Source organism: Trachymyrmex septentrionalis, unplaced genomic scaffold, assembly GCF_001594115.1.
Source record: "Trachymyrmex septentrionalis isolate Tsep2-gDNA-1 unplaced genomic scaffold, Tsep1.0 scaffold60, whole genome shotgun sequence".
In the NCBI taxonomy this organism is placed as follows: domain Eukaryota; kingdom Metazoa; phylum Arthropoda; class Insecta; order Hymenoptera; family Formicidae; genus Trachymyrmex; species Trachymyrmex septentrionalis.
In genome coordinates, this window is record NW_017305779.1 from 4,568,488 (window position 1) to 4,588,273 (window position 19,786).

The following is a 19,786-nucleotide window of genomic DNA, read 5'->3' on the forward strand; positions in this document are numbered from 1 at the left end:
ATTGAGTTTTAATATATTTCTAGTAACTGGACCATTAACAGAAATACAAATAGTATATATGTGTCGGGAGACCCTCACTGGTTTAGCTTATTTACATAGCATGGGCAAAATGCATCGTGATATTAAGGGTGCCAATATATTATTGACCGAAACCGGTGATGTAAAATTGGCAGATTTTGGTGTGTCAGCGCAGATCACCGCGACAATTAACAAGAGAAAGAGTTTTATCGGTACACCTTATTGGATGGCTCCTGAGGTATGCTTATCAATAGGTATTTAATACATTTTATAATTTACAAGAGGATCAATGATTGATATTTTTATAATGCAGGTGGCAGCCGTGGAAAGAAAAGGTGGTTATAATCAATTATGTGATATTTGGGCATGTGGAATAACTGCGATTGAATTAGCGGAATTACAGCCACCAATGTTCGACCTACATCCGATGCGCGCCTTATTTCTCATGTCCAAATCTGGCTTCAAGCCACCGACATTGAAGGATCGCGATAAATGGAGTCCAACGTTCCATAATTTCGTCAAAGTTGCCCTCACAAAAAATCCGAAAAAAAGGCCGACAGCAGAGAAGTTGCTTCAGGTATTTTGTTATTTTATTATTAGTAGATTTACTTATAAAATTTATATTTTCCAAAATATTCTTCGAAGAAAATTTTATTCGAAATATATAGTACACAATATTATACTAGATATACTATATATCGAGTAAAATTTTCCTTGGAGAGAACATTTTGGAATGTAGCCAAAGAAAATATAATATCTTTATGAAATAATTATCAATATATATATAGTCTATAGGAGGTATTTCGAATTGTAGCATGCGTTTTTCCAAGGAGAGATGAGTAAGAGACTGGCTTTAGAATTATTGCAAAAAGTGTCGAATCCCAGCCATATGTTCACGGATCTGGAGGCCGATGAAGATGGGGCGGTACCCAATGTTCCACAAAGAATAGCCTCGCGTCTAACTGCAAGGCCTAGGCCAAAAAGTCCTATATCGCAACTGGATAGTGATGGTAAGATTAATAATAATTAAATAATAAATGACGAATAATATTTTATACTATGATATGGTGATTATATAATGGTGATTATAATTTGTCCTGCAGATCAAATCAACATTGATGGAGGGACATTACAAAGAGATGCTATATCACCATCTGTAGACAGTAATCCAGCGTGGGATATTATGGATATCATGAATAACGTTAAAGTAAGTTTATTATAAATATTTATTCCATTTATGTGCTAATTATTAAATATATTTCTTAAGTGCGATTTACGTCACTAATATTACAAATATGATTTGCTTATATGTACATATAGGCCGTGCATAATTGTGATGTGCATCCAGATTGTGGGATTGGATCTGCGTTTGAAGATGTCCAGGAAAAGTAAGTTGTTTTATACTTTATTCCATCGATTTTTATCACACGGTGTGCGGCAAACACCAAAGATATCGAAGCTTCTCTTTCACTAATATGGTAGTTGCTGTTTTGTTCGAAATTGTACATATATCCGCCTTATGAATATGCAAGATCCCAAAAATTATTATATAAAAAGATTTTAGACACAGACTTGCATAATGTACATATTTATGCAATATATATTATCTTCTATATGTGTACATATTGATTAAAGAGAAGTAGATAAGTTATAATAATAAATTCAATTACAAATTTAACACAACATCATATACATTGCTAAACAAGACAGCAATATAATATACATTGTATTGTATAAAAATCACAAACATCTTACTCTCTTGGCTGATAATAACTAATAAATACATTGCATATGGCATGTGCTTATGCTTGTATCATGTCATACAGTTATCAAAGAGAAATATGTACATACATTCATCACCTTTACATTTGAAACAGCAGCACATCATATTCTGAAGTATTTTAATAAGTAAGGAAATTTTTTAATAAAGTAAAGCAGAAATTGAGAAGATATTTAATTTTTGAATATAAATAGATTTATTCTTTACAATCGTTCCCTGTATTGTTATTATTAACTTATTTTTCTTTGTTTTTATCGCGAATTAAAACTATTTTATTCGAAAAATTGTGATAGTATATTTTTCAAAAATATACTTATTTTTGTATCAGTACACTTGGTGCGAACCTTAAGACAAGTAAAATATCGAAACGTCGTAGCAAAACTGGCACAGAGATATTTCGTATGTCCTTAAGGTAATACAACATTGGTTTGAAGTGAAAAGTTTCTTTTTACTTTTAATATAACAAAAATATGTTTTTATATATAATATCAAAACAAATTACGCCATTTACACTCACTTCTATAAAATGCTTGGAAATCTGATCGGCCCTGTGAAAAAAAATTATGGAAAATTTTTAACTATTAAACAAACTAAATTATTATTCTCTCTAATATAATATAAAAATTTAATCAAAGCGATTTTAGAAAGTATGAAAGTCAAACATACACATTATATTTGAATAGAGTTAACATACTAGATATTTACTCAAGCTCTTTCAGCCAAATAAAAATAATTAAATATTTATATTTAATCAATAAAATAATTAAATAGTGTGAATAATTATATATATATATGAAAAAAATAATTTTATATGTACTGTACAGATAATTTACGAAACAGATCTAATAATATATTATACAAAATTATAATTCCCTACTTTTTGCATGTTAGGCAATAAATGTGATTGCTTGTATTGTGCATGATTGATAGCAGAGTTGTTATGCATTTTATTAAAATAAGAATGATCACTTCGAAATATATATACATCAACATCTTTCATCTAGTAGAATTACTTATTTTCGAGTAAAATAAAAAAAAATTAAATTATTGCATTAAAAAACAATTATTAATTATATGCATTATTTTATATCCTTTTCATAAATATTAAAAAAGTTTTAATGAGACTTCTTTAAACATCGTTTAGTTTTGTACAGAAATTGAGATTACTATTACATTCTTATATTTTTTAATAACTTGTAGTATTCGATTATTAAATAATATTTATATCCTGCCTCTGTCAATCCTTACTCCCGTAGCACACCTGCTCTATACCCTATGTTTTGTTTATAATCCATTCCTATTATTCTTTGTATATTTTTAATTTTTCTAATCAGTTTATAATTCTAATAATTTCTCCCAACAGGAGTCTATTGCAGTACATTGATGAGGAGTTGTTGCTAAGGTATTGGCAGGTAACCCTTTTCCCTTGCACCTTGCACCTTGCACTTATATTTCCTAATTCTGTGGATAATTCTTGTAAATTGCATTATTTATACAATTAATTTGTTATTTACTCGCTCACATTTCTTTGATATCTTTTTTCTCTTATTGCAAATATTTAAATGCATGTTTTAAATTAACAGATACTTTTCTTTAATTTTGTTAATTTTTATTTGATTCTTTGAAATATACATATATTTTCAAATTATTCCTTAAGTCGCATTTAAGTTGAATAGGAAAGTGTATAATTTCTAAGAGATATATTTGAGAAAATTAATTGCGTTTTAAAAACGCAACCAAACCAGGAACATATGTTTATATATAATATTTTAATATATAACTGAACGACAATAAAGCTATACATAATAATTGATTAAATGATATAAATAATATACAATAAAATTAAAATTATATAATAAGAAGGAAACACAACTAAATATCACAATTTAGTCAACATTCACAGTGTGATCTACAAAAAAACATTAATATGCACAATTTTTAGATAGACGTAGAATGAAGTATGTTTCTTTCTTGTTACGTATTTGATGTTATTTGTTGCATGTTAGTTTTTTCAACATTCTGGACACAAACTATTTTTACAGTATATCAACCAAACTGGTGAAGGAAGTTTATATATATGTATATACGTATAATCTTATATATAACAAGATGTTTATTAATTAAATTTTCTATTATATAGAATTGCCTATATATTCTGTTATAGAGGAGAAGTCTCTTTCAATTCTATATTCTTTAATTAATACAATTATAATGTTAATGTATTTATAATTATCACACTGGAAATTTAAAATGCAATCTGCGAAAATTGATTGCAATTATGATTATTATAGATTTTCTTAATATATTGTGGATAAAATATTAAGATTATATTTTATATAGAAACATGTGTGTATGTGTCGACATCCATTCAATCTCATAATAAATCCTTGTGTAAAAGTGTAATACATTTAAAAAGCAGAAACAGTACTAATCATTTTAGCAAGTATTTTATTTTTTAATGTATTTTATTTATTTATGACAGTATATTAAATACATTGTTTATAAAGTTCCAAAACATAATCATATATTAAGTAGTACTACACACAAAATTAGTTTACAATTTTATAGTATATGACCACAGTTTCACATGTGTGCAGGGGGAATGCAATGTCGATGGTTGGTGGGCATTGCGACCAGCTATATTCCCTGCAGTAAGTAAATAATGAATTACAGTAAACAATTTTATTTCCGATTTTTTGTTTGAAATATTATGAAAATATGATTTATTTTATATGGATGACTGATTGAAAACATATAAAGTTTAGAAACATGTACAAGATCATATTGTACTATGCAAGTAATTATTATTTCATTAATATGTTTTATTTAAAATATTTAAATATCCTTTATCCTTTACTAAATGATACAGGATGATCATTGGGATTGTATTGAAAGTAAATCGTTATATTTACTCTTCCGTTTCGACGATCGTTTTTGATTCGAAACTCGTTAATTTTATGTTGACTTATAAATTAGTTTGTACACACAACAGTTCAAATGAAATTGACTAGTCTCCAAATACTCAACTTTAATGGAAAAAAAACAATCATTGAAACAGAGGAGAAAAAATAACGATTTACTTTTAACACAATATCATTGATCATCCTGTACAAGTACGAAAATAGAGATGTTTGATTCTATTATGCGGGGAATATTAATGGCTGACGTATCTGTTTCTGCGTATGATTTGTTTAACTAGTATATGTTAATTTATTCCAAAACACCAAAATAAGCCTTATATGTAAGTCCAATTTTATTAACACCTTAATAACGCGATTGTGCCTTGTGTATTAGCTAGAAACATGCAGCTTTACATCTCGTACTTTTCCATCACATCTTATTCGATTCCTTGTTCATGCTTCATTCAAAATTATGTTATATATCCCAGAAAGAATATACAGTCTAAATGTTTATTTATGATTTATAATATATGCATATAATATATTAACATTTATATCTTGTTTATTTTCTATATATTATTCATTCTTTATTAACAACATTTACGTTTCTTCTTTCGTAATCATTTAAAGAAAACGTATATTAACATTTATTTAAATATTTTCATTTTTAGAGCTACTCTTCCATTGGGGGAATCTTCGAACGATTGCGAAGTTCATTGTCCATATTACAATGTATCTGGTACGTATGTATTGTGAATTGATGAAAAGGATGTCGTTATATTTGTATAGTCTATAAATAGTCCCCTTCTGTATATCTACATGTATGCAAATAAAAAGTAGATTTATATATAGGGTCTCAAGCGAGTCCCAGACGTCACAGCTCCGTGGATGAATTGTATGGTCTCGTCAATACTTCTCAGTCTTTAACAGCTGTGAATGGACAACGTCAACGATCATTATCGGACAGCGGCCCTAGGGACGAACCCGCACAGTCAAACGGTATACATCATGAGCTTAGCACTTAAATGATGTAAATATTCACACGACAATATTGCCTAGATAGCTTCTTATTAAAAAAAATTATTTTAAGAGATTATTAATATCTTTCTTCATTCACACACATACACAATCGTTATTTACTCTAATATCTTATGCATTATCTTTTTCAGGTGACAATGAGATATCGGCTGATCGAGACAGGGAAAGTATGAGTCCCGATTTACTATCAGACACTCCACCTGTTCCTCCAAGAAGAAGAGATCGGAAGAGACATACGCCACCAAGACCGATAAGTAATGGACTGCCTCCTACGCCGAAAGTGCACATGGGAGCATGTTTTTCAAAGGTCAGTTTACACAAAGTGAAGATTTTATATTATATCTTCTCGCAAAAATATTGTATTATAAATTATTGTTTGATTATATGTTATTTGTTATGTACTTTAATTATTTTTTCAGAAAATATTACACATTATGAAAATATTTTTATTACATTGTTCTTCGACAGCTGTTAATAAGATATTTGTTATTTTTATTACAAACATTAATAGGTATTCAATGGCTGTCCACTGAGAATACATTGTACCGCAAGTTGGATTCATCCAGATACAAGGGATCAGCATCTACTTATCGCAGCGGAAGAAGGAATTTATAATTTGAACTTGAATGAACTTCATGAAACTGCGATAGACCAGCTGTATCCTAGACGTACTATTTGGATGTATGTTATCAAAGATGTTCTTATGTCTCTTTCCGGTAAGTAGATTTTGACTGTATTGATACTGTTGCATGATAGAGACTGATTTATATATTTTAAATATTATGAACAATGCGTATTATAGGAAAAACACCTCAGTTATATAGGCATGACTTGTTAGCGATGTTAAGTAAACAGACTCATAGATTTTCGTTGCATATGAATAAAATACCAGAGAGATTAGTCCCTAGAAAATTCGCTTTAACTACGAAAGTACCGGACACCAAGGGATGCACCAAATGTTGCGTTGGAAGAAACCCATATAACGGGTGAGTGAAAGCAACATTTGTATATTTTTTTTGAAAAATATACAAATATTATTCATCAATGAGAGAAAATTGTAAAGAAGTACATGTGTATTATTGATTTTTTGCATAAAAAATTTGATATCTAATATTGAATATTTATCCTATTTCTTGTTTATTAAGTTTAGCTTGTTTATTAACAAAATTTGACAATGATATATTTTCTAACAGGTACAAGTATCTGTGCGGTGCGATGCCGGCAGGTATATTCTTAATGCAATGGTACGATCCATTAAATAAGTTTATGCTTTTAAAACATTTTGATTGCGCTCTACCGTCGCCTCTAAATGTCTTTAAAATGGTTATCACGCCTGAAATGGAATACCCGATGGTATGTGTATCGGTTAAACAGCCATATCAGCAAAATAAATTAAAGTTGGACTTAATTAATATGAATTCGGGAGCGAGTTGGTTTCATAGTGACGAATTGGAAGATATGGACGGCTCAGGTGCTTATGTTATATATATCCGACAATAACAGTTCACTTGTTTACAATCTTTATCATTATCTTTAAAATATCTGAAAATTTGATCTCTATAATTCAGAAAATGTGTCATCTCTAATAAAAATATTATTTTAGCAACTGTGATACCAAGACGAGAGAATTTGAATGTTATTAACGTTACGCAATTCGAAAAAGATGCAATACTTGTTTGTTACGATAGTGAGTACTATTAACGAATATTAAAGGTATTTTACCTTGTATAGTGGTACATTATTAAATCTAACATTTTTGTATTTATAGATGTAGTAAAGATGGTAACTTTACAAGGAAAACCCCGTATTAGCAAGAAGCAGTTATCAGAGTTGCAGTTTAATTTTCAAATCGAATCTATCAGTAAGTACAATATATTTCGTTCATTTGTAATCTACTTTGTAGTCTTCATAAAATCAAATTAAATCGTATGATTTATATTTTCAGTTTGTCTACCCGATAGTGTATTGGCATTTCACAAACATGGTATGCAAGGTAGAAGTTTCAAGAATGGCGAAGTTACACAAGAAATTAGTGATCCGAGTAGAACTTACAGGCTACTTGGCTCAGATAAGTATGTATCTAATTAAATAAAAGCGGCGATTACATGTTAATCTAATAGAAATTTTAAAGAATAATTGAAGAGAATTAATAATAAAGTTTGCTATTTTTTTTAAATATCTGAAAGAAATGTATCGTATATTAGGTTTTATGTTTAATATTATATTGATATATATATTCATAGAGTTAAATATATGAAGAGAAAACAATTAATCTTACATCTTGCACAGGGTTGTGATGTTGGAGAGTCACTTAGTTCATAGTGGCACATTGACTGAATCGGAAGGAGCAGACTTGTACATTCTCGCTGGACATGAAGCTAGCTATTGAGCGTTGATCCTAAATAGCGTCTACCCGCTGCATGGTTTCGCATGATATGTGATTGAACTACATGTAATGTGAAATGACTACGAGAATGGTGAGATTAAAGTATGCGGAGGTGAAAACTTTACAATTAATTATCCTACGCGAATGTATGTGCATAACCGGCACAACCAGCGTGCAATTTAAACGCTGCAATAGTCGCTGTCTTTCCGTATAGTCGATATATCGTACAGACTGGTAACTTTTTTTTTTTTTAATGAAAGAGCTAGGCAAGCACTTTCGGTAAATACGAGTAAAGGTATGATGGGGAGGAATAGTGAATTTAACAAGAGGACAGTTAAGAGAGAATATGCACGCGAAATTATCCTTATGCCTAATCAAATGAAGCTAATAATAATTATATCGCTTCGAGAGATGTCGGATAAAGGCAATTTACTAATTTCATCAGCTATATACGCATAAATTGCGCTCTTATAAATTGTTTAGGATTATGAAGAGAGATGTAAAATAATCTCAGGAATAGCCTTGTCTGAAAAAAAAGTGAAAATCGTAAATAAAAGTCGTATTAAGTAGTACAAAATAACCAGTCGTATCGATGTATTAAAGTTGATAATAACAATGTGATATTTTTCTTCAAATTCACACACACACACACACACACACACACACACACACACATCTTTCCATAATCTCTACAATGATGCATAATAAATAAAAATAAGCAGAACAATCTATTCCCGAGATTTTGATTTTACTTTAAATATGTTTTAATAGTAGATACATGATTTATAGGAGCGCGTATTTAACGAAAATGTTCTCCATATTTTTCTGCCATTTTAATATATAGTAAAATTAACTAGCATACCGTCTTACTGCAAGAGAATTGTTGCATTACATCGCTTTAAACGCGCGAAAGTAACGAATTTCTTACAGTACAGATTACACATTTCCAGTTTTATCTTTTTAGGACTACATCTTGTTTAATAGCTTTTAGCCTTCGAGAACCGTTTAATCATAGTAGCATATAATAGAATAGTTTAAAACCTGTTTGTGTGTATATTTGACGATTACAGGATTACTAGATGAGACGATATTTATATTCTTACACAAGAGATCGCGCGTAGTTTTCGAAGGTTAAACGGTTATCGCTGTATCCAGATAAGACATTTAAATACATACATTTCAACGAGCTAAATACGTCTTTGTTGTATAATGGAATTTTCATATAATTGAATTTTCACGTAATCTGTGTAACGTTAATCAAGGTTATATATAGGAATGCACCGGATCATAAAATTATCGAATATCGGATATCCGGACAGAATGCAACATCGAATATTCGAGAAGGCAATTTCTTCGAGTCGGATATCCGACATTTTCCGGATATTCCGAATTCCGAGAAAGTGTCTTCTAAAAAAAAACCTATAGGAAAAAAGATAGTAATTTTGCAACAATGTATGAGATATTATAGAATATAGCATCATGAATATGCGTACTTATTTCTAGAACATTTGTATAAGAAAAAAATTCAACAATTTAATGATACCAAATTTCAATCGGATGTATTCTCGAATACTAATGATATCCGACTATCCGATCAGATAGTAAAAATATGTCTGATATCGAATACTTCCCGAATATCGGTGCATCCCTAGTTATGTATATAATTTAGTATGTTTTGTTCCACTTTTACCAAATCAAATTTCTATCGATTTCTTAACAAAAGTACTTTTTCGGTAAAAATCTCGTGGTAATGTTATTTTTTACGATTTCTTCACTCCCTCGATATAAACTATCCTCTAATTTTGTATATAGAAAATATAAAATTGGAGATTTGATAAGAAATACAATAATTTTATTCAACTATATTAAAAAATTCTACAAAAAGACGTTCGCTTTTCTAGTTGAAGAAGGGTTTCTAATAGAAGCAAGTTTCCGATAAAAAAAGACTTGCTGAGAAAAAAATCAATTCAATCTGTTAAAAGCGTGTCGTTATTTATCCAGAAATAGATCATAAAGAAAATAACAACGATATAGAAGGAAAGTAAATAATTAATGTATAGCGGCATAAAAACACTTAAAAAAAAATTCTTCAGAAACGGATTTCTTATAGAAATTATATAATATCGTGTATTAATATGTACGCAGTACAAAATTCTCTCATATTGTCGCATCCTCGAGAACGTGTATATCAAATTTATATTACGAGCTTCATTTTATTGGGCATGGGATTACATCGAATGTGTTATTTTTATTAAGACATTGTGTTCATCAGTGTCTCTAATTTCGAGCGATTGTAAATATGAAATACGGCCAATTTTTGCGTAACGACAACGTCGATTATACGATTATCTTGAAAATATTCGTCTGCACGTTGTTATATCAGATATCTGAATCGTTTTGCTTGCTGCGCGACGTTAATGTGACGGCAACAACGTATTCATGATTGTTAACAGCTTGATTCACGATTTATAATTGACTTACGTTATTTTATAAAATAAAATAACACAATTGCATAATTTTCTTCGCATAACGCGAATTTATCATTCAGTTAATGCTCTGATGAAGCATCATTGTGATATATGCGACAAGAAGGGGGCACTCAAAATATACAAAACAGCAATATCGTCAAGTTTCTTTCATCTGTGATTTGGTATCAAAGAATCCAAATTGCAATTTTCATCGTTCGAGTAACATATTTCATAAATCAGTCACATATAACTATACATCAAAGAACACAATATGGAATATGCAAATCTGTTTGTAGTCACTCTTTCTTTATATTTAGTAATTTTTTTACATTGGTGATGACGATACGAATCGTATATACCTGTGAAACAAAGAGCAAAATAATTTCCATGTGATTAGTCTCGAGACTAGGAGAAATGCATTTTTCTTTGTTTTATAAAATTTCTTTATTATATTCCGAAGACAACAAAATACATAGGAAGACAAAATGTTTAGGCATGGAGGGAGATAGTCGTCTGTTTTACATTTTATAAAACTTGACTCGACTGATTTTCAACGTCGTTCGATTTAATTTAACGGAATTTTATTTGCTTATGTAAATTCGAATATAATATTCGAATATTTTTGAATATTTGTTACTGAAGTCGATTTATTTACATTGATTGATAGCATTGAAAATATTCTTTTTTATTTGGAATATTTAACCAATACTATAATGAGTTATATTCACTAATCGTACAACTAATTATTAGTGAAGGTTATTATTTTGCCGTATTTACTGTGCATTCAATTATATCTCGATAACGCAAGAAAATAATGCGTTTAATTTATAAAATAATTAATGTACAAGTGTTTCGACAAAACTGAGCGTACAGTAGTATATTAGAATGAAATGATTCATTTATATCCGGTTGTAAGAAGATTAGAAGTTTTCAAAAGTCTTGTGAAGTACATAAAAGTGACAAAAATATTTTATTTGCTTTTTGATATGTGAGACATATTTATTGTAAAAATATAATATTTGGCTTTTTCCACGAATTTCTGTCGTCAAGATTTTGCAAATTGATGTTCTTAATTTGCACCCTTTAAGCAAGATGTAAATTGAACTGTAAAGAATTATCAGAGTAAAATGTATAATTATCCGTGAAATGTTAAACTATTTTGATATTTTATATGAATATTTGCTCTATAAAAAATAGAGAGAGTAGATTACTAGATAAAGAAAGTATTACAATATCGAAAAAATAAATTCAATATATTAGCGAAGTTGTGCGAGAATCGATTTGTTTCTGCTAAATCTCTTTATGGCAGAAATTATATGTTTAGACTTGTATCGAAAGCAGTATAGTTTATCCTGATAATATTACTTTGTATTTACGGCAGATTTGAATGTTCGTAAATTCGAAGCGCATAGCTTTTTTTTTTTAAATTTGAAGATATTTTCTCAGTCATGCTTGGCGAATGAAAAAGTTCATTTTGTTGGCAGTTTATTAGCGCTTGAACGGTGATTTATCCATTCGATGAAGTAAAAATTACGTGAATACAATGCAGATGCGAAGACAGAAATATATTCGTAATACGTAATTATAAACGTTGCTCTTATGCAATCAAACACCAAGTCAACCGTTTAATCAAATTTTATGCTGACTACACATTATTCACATATATTATAGATATAATAGAACGTGCAATGTGTCTTCCCGTACGTATTTGCAAATAACACACCGTATGCTAGACGTGTTAAATGTATTCGCAATATTAGCAACGTATTTGATAGTGTCCGTCGATTTATCTAACAACAATTCAGCTTTGTTAATACTAAGAAAATTATTCGAACGAATTGTTGTACAAAGTATGAATCTTCTTTTTGCAACAATCCCTCATTTTCTACGACGTCTCACGATTGTCTAAAAGGAAGAGGAAGATTGATATGTCGATAAAGAGACGAGAGTTATCATTTTACGCAATATATAATTCAAATAAAAAAAATATTCTGAAAGCAGTCTAAGTGCTACTAGAAAATTTGAGACTGTCAAATGGCAGGATAGAATTTTTTTCTCGTATGAATGATTATTTCGCGTGATCTATACTTCTCTCCGAAAATACATATATTTGCGAAATATTTTGATAATGATGATAAATAGTAACTGAAATGTTACCTGATATGACTTTTTGTATTATTGTAAAGACAATAATTTTATTCGGAGCGTCGTACACAAATCACGAGATAAAAAAGATAGACACATCGGCATAAAAAGATTTTGGTATTAAATTTTTGAATTTATAGAGTGAATATAAATTAGCGAAAACAAGAAAAAAGATAAAAGTAAAAAATTAGAAAGTTTTAATCTCGTGTCACAGACCAAGTATTAGAACCGTGAAAATTAGAGAGAGACGCGCGCGCGCGCACGCGCACACACACACACACACACACACACACACACACACACATGCACACAGTTTGTGTAGATTTCACATATCGGTATCTTGCTAGCGATCATACACATAAATGAAAATTTTATTTTCACAAGAGAATAAAGAACTTAGGAGATACGAGTGTAAGACACACACATACACATCGATGCTTGCTTCTTTGATTATATATATTCATGCAATCAGTACATAAATATTCATATTTTTGTAATTACCTAGATTTGAATCAGTTATTTCGAACATACGTGTGTGTGCAGTATATTAATTTATTTACTATCTAAATAGAGAATAAAATTTAAAATGTCATTTTTAAAAAATATTCAAAAAGAACAAAATATGAACATGTGATTAATATTCTGCTATAGCTGTTGCATCTTATCTGCAGTGTCGTATACCCGTGCTCTTTCTAGCGATCTCCGAAACATTTTTTTCTGTGCAAACATGTACACATATAAGTGCTAGGACAATTAATACAGCGATAAAATGTACCTGTACACCGACCATATTAATAGTTTGCCTCTATATATGGATGTTTAGGTTTTGAATTCTCGATTCTTGCATATCTGAAACTTCCAAATTAACATAGCAAATGTGTAGTGAGGCAGTGAGACAACTGTTTATTCCTTTCAGCTGTCCCTCGGATCTATTCAGACTGAATTAATTGCTCTTAAAGACATCATTCCAATATATTCATATTATCTTTGGCGTTCTCCGGTTATTAAATGCAAATAAGATTTAGAAAATTAAAAAAACAATTACTTATAAATAAAAGCATCTGTTCGATAAGATTTCTAAAATTCCTCTATTTTCTCTGAATTTTCTGAAATACGTTAAGATTTTTAAATTACGAAGCCTTCATTTTATAATTATTATATGCGCGTTTTATACTTAATTGTGTTAAAAAAATATCGAAAAAAGCTTTTCTTTAAAAGGTTAATATTTATTTTAGGATACAAGAATCTTAGTAATAAAATGAATATTTCTGGTACTTCCAATATCACGTTGCGTTGATTTAAAGAAAAAAGCCGTTCATATTTTAGTAAGGATGAGGATCCAAGGGATGGAAAATCGAACTTATATACGTCTTACCATTATTTTCGATCAAGAAGATGACGATTAAATAACACGTACGTTATATTTCGCATACAATAGAGATATACAAAATATTTTGAGAGGCAAATTCGTGAATTACATAAAATGGATAAAAAGAGAAATATATATATATATATATACATAAACGAATATATTTAATAAAATTTCTTCACATATATTGTAAATTCGAAGAGATATTCATTAATCTATAATAGGATGGATTCCGACAATTTTATTAATTAGCTGATGGTATTGAAGATACGCGCGCGCGCGAATTGCCGATATCAGAAATTAGTAACCAAAACCATAGCGACAAATAGATTTAATGCAATGAATGAATAAAATTATTCTTACAACTGGAAATTAGGAGAGCGATCCAAAAAGAGATATAACGTGTTACAACGTACAGAGATTTTAGGAATAAGGAAGCTTCTGCTGTATAAAATTTTCACTAAACATTACTTCGTTACGATATTTATCGCTCAATTGTTTATTTAAAGAGTATTGCTCTAGTATAATGCTTTACCTCAAAAATTTATCAAAGTACAGATAGCAGAAGCTGAATGATGGAAGATGATTCTTGTTACATTATCAAAGACTCGTTGTGAAAGAAATGGAAATTAATTTATTCTTTATAATTAAAATATGCGATTAATGAGAAGTATTAGCAGCAGAAGAGCATAGGAGCATAGGAATTTCTTATAAATATTAATTGGAACTGTACTAGCGACTAAGTCTTGTAATTATGAAAGCTGTGTATATAATGTGTATAACGTATTATATATGTTACTCTTGCGTTCGTCGAACCTTCGTTTTAGTCATTTTTTATATAAATGCATTGTGAGAATAATTTATATAATTATAAATATTTGATTTACTTTTTTCTTTGTATCTAAAAGCAACTAGCCAAACTTCTGTACATAGACCATCTCATAATAAAATCTATCCAAGGAAAAATATAAAAATAGATATACTTACCTAAAAATTATTATATCCTGAGCACACTGACTTTGCTCAAATGAAGAATTCAGAAGAGGATTATGTATACGTAACCTTAACATTATTATAATAAGGTAAGGTAATTAGGTATCATATATATTTAAGGTGTATAAACCTTACATTTACACTATTACACAAATCAATAACATATATTACTGATAACACAGTAACAAATACGTTCTCTTGCCAATGATTTAATTATCATTCACAATGAAAGTCACAATTACATCTGAAAATAATAGCAAAAAAATAGTTGAGAATAAAAGTTTAAAGTCATAAATCGTTTAGATGATACAAAAACTTGCATTTTCAAATTCTTTCAAACTACTGTTAACTAATAATTTTTTCAATCAAACAACGTTAAATGGCTTTATAAATGCTTCATTTAATTAAAAACTGTTCCTCTTTTATTCTAGATAACATAAGTAATATCAAACAATACTTAACATACAACAGTCTATAAATGAATATTAATTTTTTACGTTTCTATGACGATAACATGAACGTGAACGTAAATGCGCCTTTCTTATTTACGCGCGCATCTACTACATATTAAAATATGAATTTGTTATGAAATAATGGTATCACGTTATGTCAATGTTATTCTTCAGGCACATGTGAAAAACATTAATTAAATAGGACTCCAATTAGCTCTTTAACATCATGGCATAATGATTACATGAATAAAGCAAAGCAAACATTTTACTTTCATTTATCATTGCAAAAAATGTCAAAATATCAAAGTAGAGATATTAAAGAATACTATTTTTATTTATATTTCATAAAAAAATAATCATTCTCGATTACATACATATATAAAAACATATATCAAATAAATTATTCTCCCTTAGTTTTAATGTTTTAGCCAAAATAATTTTTTTTTTTTTCTTTAATTGCATGCATATGTATTTTTTATCAAACTATTTCTATTTTTATTTTCCAATCGCTACATAGTTTCTTTGCGATATATACAAACATAGAAATCTGTTTACTAACATTATTACAAAATGACTCAAGTAAACCAGGATCATTACTTGCATAATTTCGTATAACGTTGATGATAAAACAATTTATTTAAAACACATATACTTCTCTACTTTAGACAACAATATTTGCTTCACTTTTATCCATACGACTTACGCCAATTATGACTTGAGATTTTTATTGACTTTTTGACACGTAATCTTAATCCCGTAGGTCATCTACAAGTATAGATCACGTTTCGACATGACCTTGCAATTGACCTACTATCTTCCGTACCCAACCAGCCTGACTCTGTCCTGCGGAAACGTCATCTCTATCCATCTCGATATTCCTTTTATAATTATTCGATGAACTATCGAGAGGTTGATGTGTCACATTTACTAATCTCGTGGTAACTCTGGTCTCCGAATTACCAGCAGGATGTCCCCTTGCCAATAATGACTTTATTTTCAAGTAATCCGGCTTCTGCGCAACGTTTGGCTTTATTGATGACATCTCTTGCTTCTTTTTGGCAGGTACTGGCGGTGCAATCTTGGCCTTTGCAATCGCCGCTGCTGTTTCCATCGTTGTCATTTTGGTCGTCGTCGCCGGTGTCGACTGCCGCATCACGAATGTCTCGTCGACATCGCTGAATATTGCACTATCCCGGAACGCCTCGTCTACATCAGCGTAATTCTCGATGGTCTCGAAGCTCTTCTCGTAAAAGCTATCTGTCTCGCTTTCATGATGCTCTGTGTCCTTATTACTACCTGTCTCCTCTTCGCAATCTCTCCTCTCAGACTCAGCGGTATTCTTATACTGATTAATGTCAATGGAAGATGACTGCGCACGTTTGCTCTCGGCGAAGAGAATTGTTGGATCAGCATAATCCGATTGAGCAATTCTAGCACCCAAACTGGAACTGCCTTGCTTGTAGTAAAGTTGAGGGATTCGTTGATCATTTGAGCAACCCATCAGTTCTTCCACATCCGAGGATGGTTCTCTTGCGTGCTGCTTCGTCTGCTTAGTTCGCTTTTTCGGGTACTTGCCTCCGGAACTCAACGAGCGGAAGTAGCGTGTCCGTTCAACCTCATCATTACATTCGAGTGTCTCCGTGCTCATGGTATTTCTCAGACGGCCCTGTAAACGACTGCCTGCCTTGAAGACACTTCGAAAAATCGTACTGCCACTACTATTACCATTTGCCCGATAGATCTTGTGATCGGGATGAATATTCGCACTATCACTGGCAGATATGGACTGCACATCGGAGTACGTATCGTCGGTCAATCGTGTGTCCTCTAGTGAACAGAAGAAAGTTGACGTACTGGAACTTGTCGAGACGGTGGGCATAGGGAACTTGGCAATTCTACCTTCCGGTTGGCACGTAGATGCATACCTCTCCATGTCCTCTAGATTGATTTCTGCCGGTTTATCGGATGCAATTGTGAACGGCCGCTCGCTCATTGGCTTACCGTCCCGTTGTAGGAAGCGTGACTTCGTTACGCTCGTCGGTTGGGAGTTTGGACTGATCTGGAAGCTACGTGGCAGCGAACCGCTTTTAGGTGGAGAGGTAGGCAGACCCTCGCACAATTTGGTGAGCCAAACGGCTGGCTGAGTTGGACTATCATTGCCATCGGCATCGCCTTTTACTGTCTGCAGACCTTCCCAGACATGCTGCAGATTGTCATAATTGCCAAAGCCTTTGGACTCGGCATCTCTTGCATCATTTGCATCGCTTCTCTCGTCATTACATCGTTCTGATCCATCCTTTTCGATCCGTTCTGTCATTACAACAGAATTAATCTCTTTTCGTTCCACTGTTCGATGATTTAACATGCACTTTGCTGGGGATATGACAGTTTCTTCGTTGCCCGTTGACGTCGAATTCTCGCGGATACGTAGCGCTGTCTTGATCACCTTGCTCTCGGTGACGATGCTTTGTCGCTTGAACGCCTGCCTCTCGTACAATTGGTTTGTCTTGCCGTTATGCGCGAGTGTTTCTGTTGACTTCTGAATAGTCTTTAAGTTATCATAAAGGAGTTGCAGTGGCTGTTGATTTTCCCGCGCCGGTACCGAAGATAATAAATTCCACGCATTGTTCGTCCTGATCAGTCGCTCCCGATGCAACGCTCGAGCGCGTCCCAATCTATTATTGCTGTTGTTGTGGCTGATCGAACTGGTGACATAATTAGCGTTCTCCGAATCACTCTCATCTGACGTGTCCGCTGAGATACGCTTATTAAAGCGTTGCTGTCGCACGTTAATAATGCTGTTGGTCTGCTGTTTCTCCAGCAGCTTCTGGAACTCTTGATTCTGCATGAGAATGTGACTGACGATCTCTTCCACCGTTTGCGCCGGTTTAGCATGTTGTTCATTATTATCTTTGGCTTCGGCCGATGGTAAAGAATTCAATGTTGTCTGATTCTCTTCCTTACAAATTCCTTCAGTACAAATTTCCGTTGCTTCTTCAGCAACCTCAACCATAGTAGATTGAGCATCATTAGTAGTAGTTTCCTTTTGCTCCTCATCCAAATGGTTAAGACACACATACGACTGGAAGCCTGGCTCGGATTTTCGTCTCCAACCGGTAAATCGATCCTAAATACAAATTTGTCGAAATTATACATTTTATTGCTTCTTGCATACTAAATTGTTATATTTTTTAAGAAAAAATTTTCAGCATTTTTCAAAACAAACTTAATAATTTCTACGGTCAATAATTTCTGTGGTGATTAATGAACTGCAAATAATAATTTTTATAACTTAAAAAATTGCACTCCTTATTTTTATCTATATTATTATATATTTTAAAAAATATTGAAGTTAATTATTACCCTAACTTTCGAAGCACGTGCATCCGAAGACCTATTAAAAGTTGGCTCCCTGGAGTCATTAATATCCTCATTGTCATTTTTACAAGACGATGTAGGTGAATCCTAATGACGTAAGAAAAATTTGTAAAATTTCGTATTACAAATAAACAAGAGAAAGCTAAGCAAAAGTAAAGTAAAAAAAGTAAAAAAAGTTTCACTAGATCTTACCTCCATTGTGGTATCAGATCTTCTAACGCCTCTCATGAACTTTTGCTTCAGACTAGTTTCGGATCTACGTCTCTCTCTTTCCTGCTTACGTTTTTCCAAATATTCCGGAGGGGCAGAGTGTTTCTTTGCTGATCCTTTATCCGTCAACGCGTCATCTGCTTGAAGTTAAGTGCATTTACTCTTTGATCGATTTCGCGTGATGATTAAAAATAGATTGCAAAATTAAATCGCTATTTTGTACCTTCTTGTTGCGTTTGACCTAATTGTAACACTAATTGTCTCGCATGTGACGGTATAACCGCATTATAGTTTTCTAATATCACTCTCTTTATTTGTAAGGTCCATTCTCTCTTTTGTTCTAAATTGCGCGCCTAAAAAACAAATGGATGATTATTGAATAACATACAATCCTTGCGTATACATTTAAGGTCTGCTTTTCAATCAACAAGATATCTCAATGATATTTACTTACTTGTAATGTATACTGCAATCGAGGATTATCAAAAGGTATTACGTGAAAGCTAAGTGGCTCTCCTGGGATACTTTCAATTAGCATTAAATTTGAACACTAGAAACAAATAAAGAAAATCATATTTACAGTTGTATTTATTTTTTATAGGATCAATAGAAAATTATGTATGTGAAAAAAATGGAAAAAATGATTCAA

General features: G+C 31.3%; 2 protein-coding genes across 8 annotated transcripts in view; one reads left to right on the top strand and one right to left on the bottom strand.

Moving 5' to 3' along the window:
* LOC108752426 (mitogen-activated protein kinase kinase kinase kinase 5) overlaps positions 1-8,966 on the top strand; it is a 10,313-nt gene extending 1,347 nt beyond the window's left edge. Inside the window, exons 4-21 of one of the 4 annotated variants that reach the window (XM_018493225.1) lie at positions 24-256; positions 332-595; positions 833-1,028; positions 1,122-1,225; positions 1,339-1,406; positions 2,127-2,210; positions 3,162-3,200; positions 4,396-4,449; positions 5,370-5,437; positions 5,551-5,697; positions 5,868-6,043; positions 6,248-6,452; positions 6,539-6,722; positions 6,930-7,207; positions 7,340-7,423; positions 7,505-7,597; positions 7,682-7,808; positions 8,026-8,966. In XM_018493225.1, the coding sequence (XP_018348727.1) occupies positions 24-256; positions 332-595; positions 833-1,028; positions 1,122-1,225; positions 1,339-1,406; positions 2,127-2,210; positions 3,162-3,200; positions 4,396-4,449; positions 5,370-5,437; positions 5,551-5,697; positions 5,868-6,043; positions 6,248-6,452; positions 6,539-6,722; positions 6,930-7,207; positions 7,340-7,423; positions 7,505-7,597; positions 7,682-7,808; positions 8,026-8,125 (2,504 nt within the window). In that variant the 3' untranslated portion in view covers positions 8,126-8,966. The remainder of the gene's footprint in view (positions 1-23; positions 257-331; positions 596-832; positions 1,029-1,121; positions 1,226-1,338; positions 1,407-2,126; positions 2,211-3,161; positions 3,201-4,395; positions 4,450-5,369; positions 5,438-5,550; positions 5,698-5,867; positions 6,044-6,247; positions 6,453-6,538; positions 6,723-6,929; positions 7,208-7,339; positions 7,424-7,504; positions 7,598-7,681; positions 7,809-8,025) is intronic. The other 3 variants (XM_018493226.1, XM_018493230.1, XM_018493227.1) reach the window with 3 other exon arrangements.
* Positions 8,967-16,050: 7,084 nt separating this feature from the next.
* The window catches only part of LOC108752631, a 54,432-nt gene continuing 50,696 nt past the window's right edge, over positions 16,051-19,786 (bottom strand). For 3 of the 4 annotated variants that reach the window (XM_018493604.1, XM_018493607.1, XM_018493608.1), the window contains exons 3-7: positions 19,592-19,687; positions 19,361-19,490; positions 19,120-19,277; positions 18,913-19,014; positions 16,051-18,676 (exon numbers count right to left, since the gene is read on the bottom strand). In XM_018493604.1, coding sequence (XP_018349106.1) covers positions 16,328-18,676; positions 18,913-19,014; positions 19,120-19,277; positions 19,361-19,490; positions 19,592-19,687 — 2,835 coding nt within the window. In that variant the 3' untranslated portion in view covers positions 16,051-16,327. The remainder of the gene's footprint in view (positions 18,677-18,912; positions 19,015-19,119; positions 19,278-19,360; positions 19,491-19,591; positions 19,688-19,786) is intronic. The other variant, XM_018493605.1, reaches the window with a different exon arrangement.